Source organism: Cheilinus undulatus, linkage group 15, assembly GCF_018320785.1.
Source record: "Cheilinus undulatus linkage group 15, ASM1832078v1, whole genome shotgun sequence".
NCBI lineage: Eukaryota > Metazoa > Chordata > Actinopteri > Labriformes > Labridae > Cheilinus > Cheilinus undulatus.
The window spans coordinates 39,443,482-39,462,863 of record NC_054879.1 but is presented as its reverse complement, the minus strand read 5'-3'; the positions used below and the strand labels follow the sequence as shown (position 1 = coordinate 39,462,863).

The window sequence follows — 19,382 nt, the reverse complement described above, 5'->3', positions numbered from 1 at the left end:
CAATGTGGCACATTTTTTTTCCCAGGCACACATCCACGACCCAGTGAAAAGGGCTTCACGATCTAACAGTTGAGAACCACTGGCATAAGGTGATAGATTCAACCTTTGCATTAAGATGGTTTGTGAAATTTCATCCCTGCTAGATATTCCACAGACTATTTTAAGTGATATCATGAGTAAGTGGAAGCATTTAGGAACAACAGCAACTCAGCCACAAAATGGGAGACCACATAAAACCACAGTGCATAAAAGTCGTCAACCCTGCTGATTCCATAGCTGAAGAGTTCTGAACTTCCACTGGCATTAATGCAAGCACAAGACGTGCACTGGGAGCTTCATGGAGCCAAGCGTCGGATTAAGTGGTGTAAAGTACGTCAACACTGGACTGTGGAGCAGAGGCGTTGAGTGACGAATCACACTTCTCTGTTTGGCAGCCAGATGGGCGAGTCTGGGTTTGACAGACACCAGGAGAACGTTACCTGCCTGGCTACAATGTGCCAAAAATTTAGTCTGGAGAAGATATAAGGGTATGGGTCTGTTTTTCAAAATTTGGTCTAGACCTCTTATCTCCAGTGAAGGGCGATCTTAATGCTTCAGCAAACCAAGACATTTTGGACAATGCTACGCTTTCAACTTTGTGGCAACAGTTTGGGGAAGGCCCCTTTTCTATTCCAACATGACTGTGCCCCAGTGCAAAGTAAGGCCTATAAAGGCATGGTTTGATGAATTCTGTGTGGAAGAACTTGACTGGCCTGCACAGAGTCATGACCTCAACCCCATTGAGGGCTTTGGGATGACCTGGAATGGAGATTGCGAGCCAGGCCTTCCTCCAGCACTGATGCCTGACCTCATAAATGCTCTACAACATGAATGGGCACAAATTCCCACAAAAACACACCAAAATCTTGTGGAAAGCCTCTCAAGAATAGTGGAGGCTGTTATAGCTGCAAAAGGCAGGCCAACTCCTCAGGCCTGCTTGGGCCTGTAGCAATGAGAGTGCAGGACAGCAGGGGACAGGGAAGGGCGGGACAATCATGCTTCAGCATGGTACAAGGCAACCAGGCCTGCTCTCATTGCACCTTTAAAGACCCATGAGATGGATTTAAGTCCAATTATTTTCCTTTTGTAGCATTGTTATTATTATTCTAACCCCTCAAAGCACATCACTTTAACCACATTCAGAATTTTAAGCAGGACCGAAGATGCTCAGGTTAGATAAACTGGGGATCAAACTGCAGTTTTAAGATCAGTGGACCCCTGCTCTACCTGTCAGCCACAATGGAAGCTTATTCATGAAAAAATATTCAAACTGATGGAGTATTTTGGATCAGATATTTCTCATTACATGCAGCCACCATATAATCAGACAGATATATACACATATTGGTGAGCTGATTTATCTGTCTGGCTCTAATCTGACATCCCAGCAGGATTTCTAACAAGGATTTAAGTCCAGAGCCATCCTTCTTATCCCCCAGAGAGAAAAAAACCCCTGCCCTCTGTACCGTTTTTACACTCAACATGCCCCTGCTGACCTGTGTTTACAAGCTCACGCTGACCTCTCTGCCGACTCCCAGATGTCTGCTTCCTCCCTCAGCATGTTCCAGCTGCAGAGCTCCGTGCAGTGAAGAGTTAATGTACGAGTGCGTGTAATAGCAGGGAGCGTGATTGTATGGCAGCTGTTACAAAGAGTTGCTGTGACTGTTTGAAGTGGTTAGTGATGTTCAGAGAGCGTGTGCGTCTGTGTGTTTGTGTGAGCTAATGTGTGCGTGTATGTGCACACCTCAACCTCAGTAAGCCCTCTGAGGAATGCTTAGCTGCACATGTCACACTCTTTCTGTATTTCCTGGGAGATGTGGGGTGCATAAACTCTGCTAATGCTAAATATTTAAACAGCAGTTTTGTAACCCGTGTTATCTCTTTCCTCTCCCCTGCCTTCACCCCAACCACCCTCTCTCTCTTATCCTTTCTCTCTCCTACCTCCCACCTTCCTCCTACCTGTGCAGCCGGTGTTGCCGTGGCTCAGAGAGTTGTAACCGTCCAAAGTGGACCGCTGATCCGGACCGAGGGCTCACATGTGACTATCTGGTGCAACGTGACGGGCTACAAAGAGGGCGTGGAGCAGGACTTTGAGTGGTCCATGTATTTGCCGTCTGCGCCGGACAGGGAGATCCGCATCGTGAGTACGGCTCAGCCGAACTACGCCTATGCTGTGTACGCCCAGAGGGTGAATAATAAAGATATCTACATCGAGAGGCTGAGCCGAGACTCTGCTGTGCTACACATCACCAAAGTGCTGGCCAAAGACCAGGGTTTGTTTGAGTGTTACACCCCCAACACGGATGGACGCTACCTGGGATCCTACAGCGCACGCACCAACCTCACTGGTAAGTGTTCAAGCATAAACCCACAAAAACATAGTGAATATAAGAAAAACATAGCTATAGCAGGTGCTAAAGTGTACTGAGACTTGTCAGGAGAAAAAACATTAACCAAAAACATTTAGTCTCATGACCTGCTTAGAGATGTGAAAAAAGCATTGAACAGTGGCAGCTACCTTTGACTACTATGTAGAGCTACAGCAGTGAGTATTCTAACTCTCCAGCCCTTCATCAAAGCATAGGTGAGCACTAATTAGTTAATTAGCTTATTAACATCTAGCGGCATTGATCCAAAATTCACACCTCTCTGAGTTTTCTTGCTTACATTGGATTCTATAGAAGTACAGGACTATTTCTTAGTTTGTCAGTGCATCACATTCAATTTTAATTTCATTAAAAAAGTAAAAGTAAAACTTGCCACTAAAACGGTCATCTTCTCTAAAGAATAAAGCAGTAGGAAGCTTTTCTTGTCAGCTAATATGACACATTTTAAAAGTTCTGATAAAAATCCTCTTGATTCAACCGAATTCAGTCCTTCCTCATTACTCCAAAACCGTAGCCTGCACAGTGTGTTGCTTTGGTGTCTCCACCATGGATGCAATATGGCCGCCAACTGGCTTCACATACTGTTTTTGGAGGCATTTCGTCATGTGGCAAAAGCAATATGGCTCAAATGGATGCTGCTGACATTTTGCTAAACATTTTTTTTTTTTTACAATTTGGCAGCATTTGACTTGAAAAGCTTAATAGTAAAAATGACACTTTGAAAAGTCAGCTTTATTTAGGATTGGAAATGCTTTTGATGCCATTCTGTTGTATTATCATTGACCCACAGAAAATGACAATTTCATTCTTTTGTCCCACCGAAGATGTTTTGGTTCTAAAACAAAAACAAAAATGATTTATTTTAACTTTAAAAACACCCTCATAGACCTTTCATCAATGACACCGTATATGTCTTTGAAAGGAAGTACCGTAATTGCTGGTACAACATATTTCCAGTTTTAGGATCTTTTTTTTTTTCAAATTTAACTTTATTCATAAACAAAGTCTGTCAGATATATACATGAAATAACCGCACTGAAAGCAATGCAGACTAAGAAATATTTCATAAATAAAATGGTGAATAAGGTCAGAGGTCTAATCCAGGACTAAATTATGCATAGACAACTTTAGAAGTAGTTACACCAACAGTGGCTCGGTGTAGCCAATGTAACTAAGTTAGCTTTAGCAAAGCTATCATACCTGTGCAGATAACGTATCTACATAGCTTACAAAGCTGCTTTGTGAGCTTATCTTTAGCTACATTTGCTATTTAGCTATGTAGCTACATTAGCCATGTAGCTACATTAGCTATATAGCTCTGTTATCTATAGCTAAGGTAGCTTTAGCAACATGAGTTTTGGCAGATGGAGCTAAGCTGATTAAGCTATGTAGATAACAGATGTGTAGTTTACATAGCTGCTTTGCGAGCTTCACTTTAGCTACATTAGCTACATAGTTATGTTAGTAACTCTGTTAATGGGGTGAGGGAAAAAAATCAATACAGCGTAGTATCATGATATTTTTGGAGGCAATATATCGTATTGTATCTTCCGCCAATTATCGATTTTTTAAAGATTAATTGCTAAAATGAACTGAAGTCTATGATACTGGATAAATAGCATCAGTTGCTTTTCTGCTCACTTGATGATGGTGTTGTGCGCTTTGTCCAGTGACATCAGCAGAGGTGATGGTCATATATCAGAAAGTTAGTACAACCAGTATGGCAGCACCAGGGAAAGAACATTAGAAATTCAAGCAGGGCACGAATGAGGAAGGGTTGAATTCTGTTGGGGTTTGCAAGGAGTGCCACATGAAAACAGAAGACTGTGGTAATATGATAAATTTGAAGGCAAGACTAATGCTAAATCAGCTAAACAGTTGAAAAAATGGTATAGATAGCAATAAATCACAATATATGGTATCAGAATACTCTGTGTATTACAGAAGGTTTAAAATCGTAATAATGTCAAATCGTGGCATAAGTATCGTGATGATATTGTATCGTGGGGTCACTAGTGATTCTCATCCCTATCTGTTATCTAGCTATGGTAGTTTTAGCAATGTGAATTTGGCAAACAGAGCTGAAGCTAACTTAGCTACATAGATAACGTAAATGGGTAGCTGTCGTTGCTGCTTTGTGGGCTTAGGTTTAGCTTTGTTCACTTGATTATCTATGTAGCTCACGTAGCTAATGGAGCTACATAAAACTATGCTTGCTGCATCAGAATGTTTTCATGGAGGATGGGATTTTTTCCTTTAAGAAGACTGCTTACTCACCCTTATTAAGCATTTGTTGTCAGGCCTTCCTTTTTTAAATTTTGGTATCTTAACTGTTACCTTAAACCTGAAGATTAATACGATTTTATTTAGAAAGTTCTAGTGTCTGTTTCCATTCTGAGATGTACAGTCTCAGATGGACTGTGTGCAGCTAGACTGTCTTGGACTGGTCTTACTGACAGACAGGTGAGTTGCAGCTGTTTGTCATCCATGAATCATTCATATTGACATGATATTTTGTGTCCCAATTCACTTTGTAGTCATCTTTGTGGGAGCACTAGACAATACAACACAGCAGGAACTCTCCAAACACATGAAAGGGTGACAAAGCCAGCACAAATAGGGGACCATATTGTACTGACATTACTCCTCTTTAATGGAGGTAAAATGTGATAGGGACATACATATTACATCTTGAAACAGGAGGATGAGTGAGCTGTTTGCCTTGTGCTATACTGACTGAAAGTTGAAGCCAGTATTTCCAACATGATGACTCCCATTACTGGGCTTCAAACTGCTCCCTAGGGTGACATCACTGAGACTATGTCAATATTTTACACAATCTATGGTACTTGGCACAGTATTTGGTAGGGATAAAAATGATTAGAACATATGCAGTTACATTTAGTGTTTGCAAAATTGTACATGTTGGTCTTTGAACCCCAAGCTGCTATTAGACCTATTGCATTCTCGAGTAATCCTTCAAATATCTTTATGAACCCATTAATTACAGTGCACATAGTATTTTTTATAAGAATAGTAATAAAAAGAACAGTCATCTTCTTGTAGTTGGCTATTCTGCCCAAGGTTTGCTGTGTAATCTTTAGCATTAATACTATAAAAGGCTCTGTGTAGCCAGTAGCATCTCTGAAAACAGCAAGGTTTTTAAACTGAATTCAAGGGCCCTTCAGGAAACCAGTCCTCATGTTCAAGTAAAGGAATCATAATCTTGCCTTTGTATTAAATGAGACATTTTCAACCTGCTTATGTGAGCGTTGAAGTGATGTCTTGTTAGAGGTTGTAAGCCCAACTGAAAGCCAGCTTCAAGGCTGAATAACATCAGATAAAACAGCTCTTAAGAGTTCTAAAACCTGCTCCAACCTTTGCCCTTTTTTGGAAGCAGCGTGAGAGGACCAGTCACACAAAGCCCCAGCTGTTCTGACAGGGGAAAACCGAGCTCTGTTCTTTCCCATCTTTGTCAGTCTTGCGCACACTGCCACACTTAAACACACTCGGGTACTTCCTTCCCACATGTAGTACTATTCCTTCCTTGCCCTAAGCTGTTCAAATCACGTACACGTTATGTTTCAAACAGCACAACTAATTACTGTCTCCTACTTCTACTCCAATCTCTCTCTCCATATACAGACGCAAACACAGTTTTACCCAGCGGCCCCGCACTACTGAAGACACAGCTGTCATAGTTTGGGATTTCATTCCCTTCATAACTTCATGCCTGACCTTACTCTCAGGGTCAAAGTGCAGCATAAATTCTTATTGGCTGGAAATGTTATGTTTGCGACCGATATTTTCAAGCTATTTTAACACTTAAACGACTGAAAATTTTCAAATAGTTACAGGATAGTTTCAGTAAAACTGGTGCTTAATAATGTGGTAGAATTTAAGACTAAAATTGTGTTTTCCCCCCTAATTTTAATTCTGTATGCGATGAAACATATTAACAGTGGAAATATACAAACTTGGTTAAAAGAGTGTGAAGCAGCTTTATTACAGGAACACCCTGTGGGTCACATAATGTATAGTTTATTAAGTTTGTTTCAGTAAGACAGTACAAAACAATCTTAGTCTCAAGAAGGGAAAAATGTACAAAGGTGATCACATTAGCTCACTTCAATTTCAATACAGGAGTAACTTGGGGGCTCATCCGGGTAAAGTCAGTCAACATATTTGGTAGCTAGTGTTGAACTGGGCATCCCCCCTGAAATTAACAAGAAACCTGTCATGTAGTAGATTAGTCTATTAAGTTTATTTGTTTCAGGGACATTGTACAACATATTAGTCTCAAGAATAGAAAAGATACAAAGGACATTACTCTACCCACATATTCAAAATGAATTTAACTGAATATATACTGCTGCGTTCACACATTATACCACTCTGATTACACGAGAGTTAACTTGGGGGCTCGTCTGGATAAAGTCAATCAACACATTCATTATCATCAGTATGTGTTGAAATGAGCATCTCACCTGAAATTTACATGAAACTGTTCACGTAATGGCTTAGTTTATTTGCTTCAGGGACATTTTACAAAATAATTTTATTCATTAGAAGAGATAGGAGACCAAGGTCATCACCCTGCTCACCCATTCATGATGAAATGTCCTGAATATATCCTAAACTTGGGGGCTCGTCTGGGTAAATTCAGTCAGCATGTTCAGTAGTTTGTGTTCAAATGGGCAGGTTACCTGTATTTTCCAAGTACCGGTTACATGACAGTTTTGTTTTTTAGTTTTATTTGCTTCAGGGTTATTGTATGAAATAAAAAAGAGAAAAGATACAAAGTTTCTTAGCCTGCCCAACCATACAAGACGAATTTCCTGAACATTTCCTTCTTCTGTATTCATAGAAAAACTCAATCCAATTTCACCAGAGAATGAACTTGGGGGCTCGTCCGGGTAAAGTCAGCCAGCCTATTCAGTAGTTTGTGTTGAAAGGAATATCAGCAGAAATTTACATTAGATCAGTAAAATTCAAGTTTAATTTATTGAGTTTATTTGTTTCAGGGACATTGTACAAAATAATGTTTGTCTCAAGAAGGAAAATGATACAAGGGGGAGAGAAAAGAGGAGAAAAAGTAATGATACAAAATCATCATTCTGTCCAACCATCCACAATGAATTTTCCTGAATATTTGTTGCTGCAGTCACACATCAGCATACTTGGATTTTACAAAAAAAAAAAAAAAAAAATTTGACTTGGGGGCTTGTCCGGGTAAAGTCAATTAACACATTTGGTAGTTTTTGTTCAGCTCATGCTGAAATTTTAATTACATATTCAGGAGTATGCATCTTTGTGAAATCCCCACAAGTCAGAAATGTTATTTTATCTGCTGTTTGTATAGTCTGGCTGTAAAAAGAAAAGTTATAGCCCACTTTACAGATCAATAGGTTTTATTTGTTATTAAATACTTGTCTTTCAAGGGCCTGAGCTGTCGTATTTCCTCGAATAAGCAGTATGATGTGAATGTGGGTCAAGGCTCAGGCACAGGACATTGTAAAACGGCTCTGCTGATAGCGCTCAGTATTTATAGCTATGCGCGTGAGAGCCGAGGTGTTGGGGGACTTTGTTATCTGAACCTTTCTGTGGCTTTAACCTCTTAACCCAGTTTCCAGAGGTCAGGGGTACGCAGCAGGGTCTGGCCTGTCTTTTCTTGGCCTCCCCCCTCCCGGCAGCTGCACGCCTCCTTCAGACCGTTGTGGGCAAACAATACCTCATCTTTTCTCCCCCCCTTTCCCTTTTTCTCCTCTCCTGTCTTTCACTCTGTCATCCGTCTGTCTCCATTCATCAGCCGTGGCCTCTTTCTCTAATTTGCTCTTGCTCTGTTGTATTAAAAAAGAAACCTTGAGACGTGATGCAGAGGACACAAGCAGGGAGGGAGAATGTGGGGGAAGGAGGAAGGATATGAGATAGAAGGGCGGGCAGAATGGATGAGTCTGTTTTAGCGCATGTGTCTGAGCGTGGTGGAATAAGGGTGTTTGGGTTAATTGTAGGACTAGAAGGCCATGCAGTAATCTGTGTCCTGAGCGCTGCATTAAGGCGGCTTACTCACACGGATGTGTTTCATCCTCTGTCACCTTGCTGTACAAAGAGCAGGGAAGGCTTCAATGTGGAACTTAACACCTGCCGCCTGAGGAGGGGAGCAGTTTCTGCTCCGCACCTGGACACACTTCTCCCTGATACTGTGACGCTGTGTTTCTCAGTTGCTGTATTGTTGGTTAAATGCAATCAGACACCACAACCGTGATCGCGTGGAAAGATGATCTCTCTTTTCGTATCCAACCCCCTTTTGTGAGTGAAAGAGAAAGTGCCTGTGTCTTTCTTTTCATTCAGCGATACTAAACGCTGATAAATCTCAGGAAACCATAGGTCTCTTCATCCCAGCTCTGCAGTATTATTACATCCTGACATCTCTGATGGTTTACTCTTCCAGGATTTTCAATTACAAAGTAGAGTGGTGAATTGTGAGACTACAGATAGAACATAGTCTTTTGCATCTGCAATTAAAATGTTTGTATTGAGGTCAGATCCTGATGTAATGTAAAGTCTCATTTCAGAATGCCCCAAACAGAATCATTACTCAATTCTGCAGCCCCCTCAGCAGTACAGAGCTTCATAATTCCTCTCACTTCATGGTTTTACGGCCCACATCTGAACCGTTTTGGTTTAGTCCCACCAGTCTCATCAGCCTTGTTTTCCAGCAGCTGCAGGCAGTTAAAGTAACACTAAAATCCCTCCGTACACTACCTGCACAGCATGAAAACAGCGGGCAAACAACTAAGTGGCTAGCTGGTGTGCACTGAATTTAGCAGCTAAATAGAAAGAGATTTCCCCAAGGAATTTGTGTAGACCAAAATAGAGCAAAAATTAGGGTGAATTTTGGATTTAAACTCATTTGGTGGCCAGGAGCACAACTTGATATCAGGGATTATTTTGGCTTCCCTCTGTTGGTTCTGTGAAAAGTTTGTTTAAAATTTTGGTGTTCAGTTGATATTTTACTTTAAAGCTCCCGTGAGGAAGTTTTGAGTTGTTTATAAAACAGACTAAAATTAATATCAATGCCACTTTATAAGACATGGATCACAAAACAAGATTATTTTGCCAGATTCTGTTATAATGTGAGGTGTGATTAAAGTGATTTTACCCTCCCTGATCTGCTCAGAAGATAATCAGAACGGCTCGAATTTGAAATCATGAATATTAAGCTCTCAGTATTTAGGGTTAGAAATCCTGTTGTGAGGCAGGAATGATTAGAGGGCAGACTATAGATTTCAGATGCCCCCCTTGTAGACCACTACTGTGAGATGCCACCTCTGTCAGAGAGGAAGTGATGTAATTTGCTGATACAAAGTATTTCCTTTTCATTTTTTAATTTAAATTTTGTTCATAAACAAAGTCTGACGGCTACATTCATTAAGTAAGCAACATGACAGACTAAGCAATATTTCATAAATATAACAAAAAAGGTCTGAGTAGCTACATCAGCTTTATCTTTAGCAACCTGAGCTTTAGCAAACATACCAAAGCTAACGTAGCAACATTAGCTACATAGGTGATGTAGCTATGTAGCTACAGCTATGTTAGCTATGTAGGTAATGTAGCTACATAGCTGCATTATCTTTACTAAGCATAGCATGATTTTATAAAGCTAACATAAGCTAAATATAACAGAAAAAAAGTCTGAGGCCGAATCCTGGATTGAATTATGTAGCTTTTTTTGGATGTAGTTACACAAATAGTTGCTGTCTTTAGCTTCTTTTGCTAAGAGAGCTATGCTCGCTACATAGTTAAAATTATTACATAGGGCAAAGCAGCTACGTTAGCTTTAGCAACCTGAGCTTTAGCAAACATGCAGAAAGCTAACATAGCAACATTAGCTGCATAGGTGATGTAGCTATGTAGCTACAGCTATGTTAGCTATGAAGGTAATGTAGCTACATAGCTACATTATCTTTACTAAGCATAGTTTAATTTATATAGCCACATAAGCTACAGCCCTAGCTACGTTAGCCACGTTTTTCCTGTAAGCTTTATTAAAAATATTTTAGAGTTATCTTTTGCAAGTCAGGTTTTTTTATTCTTAACTTTTGGTATCCTATCCCTTAACTTAACACCTACTAGAAGTTTAATCAAATTTTATTCTGAAATTTCTAGTGTGTATCTGTTCTGACAAAGGCAGCGTCCCATTGTAGTGGTCTGCAAGGGGTGCATCTGACAGCTATGTCCTGAGGCCAAACCCCTGGTACTGCTGGGCACCCTGCATAGCATCCTTTACCATCCATGTGTGAATGGGTATGAAAGGCTAAGTATGACCTGCAATGTAAAAGACACTTTGATGTACAACATGAAGTCCATTTCTTCTAAAATGCACTTTTATTTTTTCCTTTATTCCTGCAAATTTGATTTAAGTGGAAACAATGGCTTCAGCCTAACCCTAACAGGAAGTCTAATTCAATTGTATTAAGAAAGTTATGGTATATGTCCTAACAGAGATGGTGACTCATAGTGGTGGTCCGCTGTCTGGGGAATGATAGCCAGTCAGAAGGCCAGCTGACTGAAGAAGGAATGTGATGCATAAAGTTAGATGGTCCCCAGAAATGGAGGAGCAACTTGCTGATTTGTGGCAAGAATAGCGTGTTTACAACATGTCCTCTAAAACATAACACAATTTAACCAAAAAGGCGAGAGAATTGATCAAAATATGCCGTCGCATTAGATGGACCAGGTAGCTAACAGCTAGCCACATTTAGCTTTCATACTAAAGCCATGTGCTGTGTTGGTCATCCCGTTGCACAGCACACACTATACATAAAAAAAACCCAGCAAAATCTGTCATAATTTGTTATCTTGTGAGTCTCTTATATTTTCAAAATCTTTAAAGTAATTTCAGGCTTAAATGTAAACAAGCAGCTGTTATTGTTGGGGTTACATTGTCAATGGCAAAGATTGTCAGGTAGTAATACAACTTAGTGTTAAATCAAGATTAGACCAAATCAAACCTTACACAGCTGCTGTTTTTAATGGCTGTTAGGTGGGGTCTATCTATCTATCTTGCAAAGCTTCAAGCTGCAACACTTGTTCCTGGTCAGGGAACAACTGGACCAATCAGCATCATTTGAGGAAAAAGAGGCAGTAGCTATGGCTGTGGTTTAGTAGAAGTGACTGTAAACCGGTAAGCTTTTCTTGGTGGAAAAGATGCCTTCCCTCCTCCTGACTAGCTTCAGTAAGACTTAAATTCAAAAACTAGCTCCTCTGATAGTGAGCAGGATTAATGGCTGGCTGGCAAGATACCGTTGTTTGTTTCTCAACTTGGCAGAATGTTTGTCCAGTGACACTTTTAATTTTTATTTTCTTTGAAATGTTCTACCTTTCCCCAACACCATTCATGGGGTGTTGCCCCGACTGACATTACCTATATCCTATATCATGGATATGTGAAACGGTCTATCTAAAGTGTCAGGTTATAAACGGCCTTAAAAACACTGCAACACACAATTAACTTAATGTACTCACAAAACAGCAGGTATGTGCTTTGCCATTGAATTGAGGCTTTCTGCACTCTTGTTTACACAGCTTCACTTCCACAGATTGACAGGCTGAGAGGGGAAAATCAAATTTGACATGCTCATCGTAATAAAGGGATATGTCTCTCAAATGCCACATTAATGCATCAGTGTTGCCCTTTTTCTGTGTTTTGTGAGTCTTTGATTGACAGTTGAGTTCCAGAGCCCCGAGGTGTGAGATACACTGTCTACAGGAAACGTTTGGATAAACTCTTCTCCCTTTTTTGTCTCTTCATGATGGTGAGATTATACAATGGCAGGGTTTTTCTTCAATCTAAAGCAGAGCCGCCATTTAATTACAATTTGATGGTTGTGATAGGAGCATTTGCAATATAAAGCCTTTTGCAATAGTCTGAGTTTAGAGCAATAAATAAATTATTTGTGCTAAATAGCAGAGCTTTTCTTACTTATGTGTACTCCTTAACCGTAGAGAATTGAGTTAAATGGCTGTGCTTTCACACCATTTTAATACAATCCAAGCTAGAGTCGGCTACCCTCAGATAAATTTGTGCCAAGTTAGAGGTGAAAACTTCTTTTTTGATTTATTTTAGATTCAAGAGAGACATGCGGAAATAGAGATGCTGGGCCACTCATTTCAAAGTCGACTGAACACAAATTTAAATTCAGACTAAATAATAATCCTTGAGATAAAAAAAAAAATCCTCACAGATAGTAGTCAAATTGAACCACAATTTATTTATAAGGATTATAGTGTCACAAGGGCAACTAGAGCAGAGTGTGGCTAGCATTAGCCTGGCTTGCATGGTCAGTCTTCAGCCCACATGACTGTGATGAGTGTGGATCCACATGCTCCTACAACTGCTCCCATCGGAAGACTTTCTTTCTACTGAACATCAGTGAAGAGGGCTTTAACAACCCGCAGCATGGCTGTGGTAGACGATACAACTGTTGAAAAAAACATGTCGCACTGTGAATAATACAGAGCTGCTGAACAGGGCAAACGGACACCTTAATACTCCGTCGTCCCGAAGGACAGGCTGTACTGTACTGTGTGAACATGTGTAGTGTGGGGACTAATGTAGTGGGTACGGGCTTGGGGAAAATGCAATATAGAAGAATCTTGTCCTAATAAGACCTCAAACAGTTCCACTTCAACAGCAGGGGGGACTGCCGTAAGGATTAGGGGTCAGTTGATGCTGTTTTTTCAGGGCCGACATGGATACCAATTATTGGTAGTTTATGGAACTAATAACTGATATTTAGAACCCATCATCTGATCATTGAGCTTGTTTATGTTTAGGGCTTTAGAGCAAGGAGAAAAGCGTGAAGAGTCAACATGTGAAAATATTAGTGATACATTTAACCCACTTGAAATTATGGTGTTAAAATACCAAAATGTCACATCTGCTTCACACAGAGGTGGAGGAACAAATTATTAACCCAAATGCTGAAGAGCTGTTATGTAGCATTAATAAACCATGTATCTACTCCAACATAACCTTGAGTCAAGAAGTAGAACTCTGCAATCAATCAGCTGGGGGATGAGCTTGGTCTGTAATCTTAACATTCTGTTTACTCCTCTCGTCCCATGGGCCCGCCTTCACTAAACTCCTAAAAAAATCATGTTACCTGAATATTTTAAACCCAGAATCTATCTAGCATGAAGAAACAACCATGCTTTCATCACAAACTTTGTGAATACCTGTGTTTACCTCCTCTAGGATAACTACAACACCATTCCTCTTCACACAAAACTCATTTTGTACTTTAGCACCAGCATATTCGTTTTTTTTTATTATTACCATTATTTTAAAGCCATAGTATTGTTGTAGTTTCACCACAGATAGTTGTATAGCCTGGAAGTAATTTAAGGCTATACAAGCAAATTTGAAGTTTCAGTCTATTGGAATAATTAATGGGCTGCACAACGGTGCAGGAGTTAGCACTGTTGCCTCACAGCAAGAAGGTTCCTGGTTTAACCCTGGACTAAATGATGTACAGACCCATTTAGAAGTGATTATGTCAGTGGTTGCTCCCTTTAGCTTTGTGAGCTTTAGCGCAAGCTCACAAAGCTGCGCTAGCTACATAGTTAATGTTACTATGTAAACCAATGTCCATAAGTCAGCTTTAGCATTGTGAGCTTTAGCAAACATAGCTAAAGCTAACATAGCTACCTTAGCCTTTTAGCTTCCGGCTGTAGATGGTAGATCTCAGACCCCCCCCCCCAAAGCCTGCTACAGCGAGACACCATCTCTGTCAAGACAGAAGTGCTGTAATTTGGCATTTTCCAGTTTTAGATTAGAAATAAAAATTCCACTTTATTCATAAACAAAGTCAGGTGGTCACAATCATGAAAAACACTGCAAACATGACTGACTAAGAGACATTACATACTATACAAAATAAAGAAAAAGATAAACGGTCAACCCAGGGCAAAATTATGTATAGACCCATTGTCCACTTTAGCTACGTAATCTTTAGGTAAAGCTAACAAAGCTACGCTTGTTATGTTGTTAATGTTACTATGTAAGCCAATGTAGGTAAGTTAGATTTAGCAAACATAGCTAAAGCTAACATAACTACCTAAGCTTTGTAGCTTATATAGCAATGTAGCTAAACAGCTTTGTTAGTACAGTTATGTCTGAGCTTCATGAGCTGTAGCTTTAGCCATGTTAGCTCAGTTTTTTGTGTACCTTATACAGCTATCTGAGCTACGTTTGCTTTGTTATAACGTTATAATGAGAACAAGCTTTTTTCCTGGAAGCTGAGCGTTTACTCAGCCGTCTTAAATGTTGTGTATTCAGATTTTGCAGGTCAGATTTTTAACGTTTAACTCTTGATATCCTAACCTTTACTTTAACCCTAACCTAACCTAACCAAAAGGTTTAATCTGATATAATCTTGATGGTTTTGGCGTTTCTTTTCTGAAAGATGCAGCGTCTCACAGTCATGGTCTGTGGGTGTGAGATCTACGGTCTGCAGTCAGACCCCTCTCCCTTTGTTAGCATTAGCATCAGACTTTAAAATCTGTGCTTTTGCAGCACTGTAGGCTAGATCATTGATTCTCAACTGGTTGGGACCCAAAGGTGGGTTGTGAAGCCATTTTCAGTAGGTCGCCAAAGTGTGCCAGGAAAAAAATGGTAAACAAAACCTGTGATGCGCTTTTATTTTGAAGGATATGTCTCAGCCCCTTTGTTTCATTACATCTTTTGTTCCATTTCTAATCCATACTGCACCATTTTTTTCCATTAAAAGCATTTAGATATGATTGCAAAACACAGGAACTTTGGGTTGTGATTTGCCTTTAAGGATATGGTGTTGGGTCCTGATGCTAGGCCAGCTGAGAACCACTGGGCTAGATGAAAGGAATCCTTCCCCTCATGAGACGCCCCCAGACTCTGTCTGTTATTAATTGAGGTTAACACACATTATAAATAGTTAAAAACTGTGGGTTATGGCTGATATACACACTTACATTTTTCTTCAATTATCACACGTCATATCTCATCACAAGATTTGTATTTCTTATTTTTTCAGTGTGCAGGCCTTGTCTGAAGCAAAGCTCTCTTGGTGATTAAACATGTTTTTTAATTTAAGAGCTTCTTGTTTTCACATCCTTTTTCCTATATTCTTAAATCATGCATGCTTTTTCAGGAGGAGGCGTTGTTAGTGTTTCTCTGTCAGCCGTTAAGGTGTGTTTAACCAAGGTGTTGTAAAGCTCCTTCAGATCAAAAGTCCATACTTTGATCTTGGTGACTAACTAATCTCTGTGTATTTTTTTTTTGTGCACGTTCAGGCACGCATAGTGTGTGTGCTTGACTTCCTCCTACACGTCAGATTGCAGAAGAAAAAGGACAACAGCCTGACATGGCCGTCATGGCCGTCCTTATCCTACGCACCAGCCTGTGCGCGAGCGAGTCCAACAGCTAGCAGAACAACAAGCCTCACACTGCTCTTTACTTCTACCCTGGCTGTCCTAGAAAGCACCATAGGAGTCACCAAGCTGGCACACATTCAGGATCCAGCCTCCGCATTTGGCAGCAGTCATCTGTTCCCGGTCCTGTAGTAAATGTAGTAATAGAGCCAGAGCACTAAAGCCTGAGTGAATTTCAAACAAAAGCTTTTTTTTTGGTATTCTTTCTGTTATCCAATGCCAACGCAAAACAGATAGAAGGAAAACATTGATCTTCAGATGTGTGACAGCAGAAAAATGAAGGTTGGCAGTGAGAGGAGCGGAAGAAGAGAAAGTGAGATGGATTGTGCGGAAAGGCAGAAATGAGGAAATTGGAAAAGAGAGAGGAATGGGGACACTATTGGAAAAAATGGGTAGCGGGGCGATGCTGAATGGAGCGTGTGACCAATAAATGATGAGCTCTTCCTCTCCACTCCAATGTGATTGGTTACACCTCCCCGAGGCATTACCCACAATACAAGCGGCGCTATAGGGGTGCGTTTTAAATAGTCTCTGCCTGATGTGACTTGGAAGGTTAATGCAGTTACAAACCGCCATACAAGTTCTAAATGCAATTAGCCCGCACAAATGGAGGAGGCTGAGAGAGAAAAAGGCGAGAGATGAGACCCAGGAATTTCAATTAAGGTGGAGGGACACCACTGGGCCAGTCATTTTCAGAAAAAGGCACAAAATACCACATTCCTCCAGTCACACTTTACATTTCCATTACATTTTAGGCTGAATTTTATTTTCCTGCCAATTTAAGGGGGGAAATGAATCATTTCACCTTGCGAAATGGAGAAACTGAGAGGTAGAAATCGGCAAAGCTGGAGGTCGGAATGCATTTATTTAGTTTTTGTGTCAGTGTTTGCAGAGAAAGCAGGCGTGTTTGTTTCTAGCTGAGCTCGTGCACCGCTAAAACATACATACAGAGTAAAAGAGTGGCTGAATCATGCTTCTGCTGAGCTCAGCGTTGTGACTGTGTGTCTGATTTGTATCCCTCCCCTGCCTTTCTTTTCATGAGGGAGCCGGCGCTGCCAAGTTGCACTCCTCTACTTCACTTAATGAGATAGAGCGAATGTGGAGATGTCATCTTGCATTCATTTCATCTTCTCATGGGGTGACATCGAAACTCTCCACTCTCCCCTCCCTTCTCTGTACCCCTCCCCCTGTCCTTCTCTTTTTTTTTTTTTTTTTTTTGCTTTCTGTCTCTTCATCCAAATCCTTCTCGCTCCATCACTCCCAGAGCTTCAGAGCGGATTGAGTCTGGTCCCTGCCTCGGCTTGGTGTTGCTCATGCAGGTATATGGTTTTGTCAATACAGCTGTTCATTGGGCTTCATCAGAGGAGGAACGCATGAGAGTGATTGAAGCACTTTCAGAGGGAAGCAGTGATTGAATAAAGACGAATGAGGGAGGATTGGAAGGGAAGAAAAGATTCAGATAGGCGTCTTTTTTTCTGGAAAAGCAAAGTTTTATGTTGAAATAGGACGATATAGTTAGCGGTACTGGAGGGAAAAGGGGAAATGAAAAGAGGATGTAGATGAATAGACAGGGGAAGTCATGGGGAAGTTGTATTTCTGTCTGTTTGCCCTGATTGGGAGCAGAGGCCTGTGTCTGACTCCAGCATTTTATCTTCCTCGTCTCTCCTTGCTGTGACATTTCTAGCTTTTCCCTGCTCCCCCCCTCTCTCTGGCCTTGCCATCACCTCTCGGTTTCATTTACTATTACATTTTACCCTCTTTCTTTCTGCGTGTGCGCGTGTATGTGAGCACATACTTGCTCTAAGCTGCCGACCAGGCCGGACTCCAAATGGAAAGAGATTTTATCACCGTGTCTGGCCTGCTATTTCCTCGCACATCTCATCTACTTTAACGGACAGGGCTTCCTGCTCAATAACATAACTGCCACTCGGACCTGCCATGCACACACTCATGCATATACCCGCGCACACAGAGTAACACAAACACAGTCACAGTCACACTCTGCAGCGAGCTGTCAGTCAGGACAGATGTCGCACCCATAATTGAGTGTGAGAGAGACGGAGCTGTAGTGCTCCCATCGGAAGACTTTCTTTCTACTGAACATCAGTGAAGAGGGCTTTAACAACCCGCAGCATGGCTGTGGTAGACGATACAACTGTTGAAAAAAACATGTCGCACTGTGAATAATACAGAGCTGCTGAACAGGGCAAACGGACACCTTAATACTCCGTCGTCCCGAAGGACAGGCTGTACTGTACTGTGTGAACATGTGTAGTGTGGGGACTAATGTAGTGGGTACGGGCTTGGGGAAAATGCAATATAGAAGAATCTTGTCCTAATAAGACCTCAAACAGTTCCACTTCAACAGCAGGGGGACTGCCGTAAGGATTAGGGGTCAGTTGATGCTGTTTTTTCAGGGCCGACATGGATACCAATTATTGGTAGTTTATGAAACTAATAACTGATATTTAGAACCCATATGCACTTATTATGACTTTTAAAATATACTCAATGTGGAAATGTAAAACCATGATCATACAAACAATCTAACCATAGCTCTATTAGCATTGAAGGTCACATATTTTACCCCTGTAAGACATGTTTATATTGGTTTCAGAGGTCCCCAAAACGTGCCTGTGAAGTTGTTATTGCATGTCTAAAAAAATCTCTGTTTCAGCCCTGTTCAGAACGAGCTGTTTCTGTGTCTGTGGCTTTAAATGTTTATGAGCTGTCTGACTCCGCCCCTGGCCACGCCCCTCACAGGAAATAGACGTGGCTCTCCTGATCTTCAGCTGAGAGGAGGATCAGGAGAGGAGGGCGGAACTTTCTTCCAAGTGGGTAGCGAAACCGAACCGGTGGGCGGTTCTAACTCCCCACATGACATCATGAGGGGAAAATTTGAGAATTTACACATTTCCTGAAAGCCTGAAAAAGTGTATTTTGCATAGTATGTGACCTTTAAAAATGGAACAGAGCAGCACAGTAGCTAGTGATGCCATATGCTCACTCTGTCAGTGGCATAGACATAATATATCTAGATGCCACATTGGCCAGTGGGCCATACGTCAACTCCGCCGCCATTTGGCCAGAGGCATTCCTTGGCAAGTTGCCTCATTCCTGTGCTGCGCTGGGCTGACAAGATCGCGTGGAATAACATTCCAAAGAATAATGAAACCCTTCATGCCCTATATACTTGCATTTGTGTATGGAACGGTCTTGCCTCTGGGAGTGTGGCAGACACGTTGACGTATAGTGGCAGCAGGCAAACACAGTCAGTGAGGCATTTACGTATATAATGTCTATAGCCAGTGTGACCCAGGCTTAAGAGCTGATTGGCTAGGACTCATGTGACATCTAGCCAATCAGATTGTGCGCTTGATATTTGGTGAGACTACGGAGAGTAGAAACAAAGCAAGAAGGGAAGACTCACCTTGCAGTGGCCCTAAGTTGCACACTTTTTCATTTATTCGGCCTACAGAT

At 41.1% G+C, this 19,382-nt stretch overlaps 1 protein-coding gene across 1 annotated transcript in view; it reads left to right on the top strand.

The window, feature by feature from the left end:
* Positions 1–19,382, top strand: part of igsf3 (immunoglobulin superfamily, member 3) — a 168,907-nt gene that overhangs the window by 41,501 nt on the left and 108,024 nt on the right. The window contains exon 3 of the mRNA XM_041807475.1: positions 2,007–2,387. Within this exon, the coding sequence (XP_041663409.1) occupies positions 2,007–2,387 (381 nt within the window). The remainder of the gene's footprint in view (positions 1–2,006; positions 2,388–19,382) is intronic.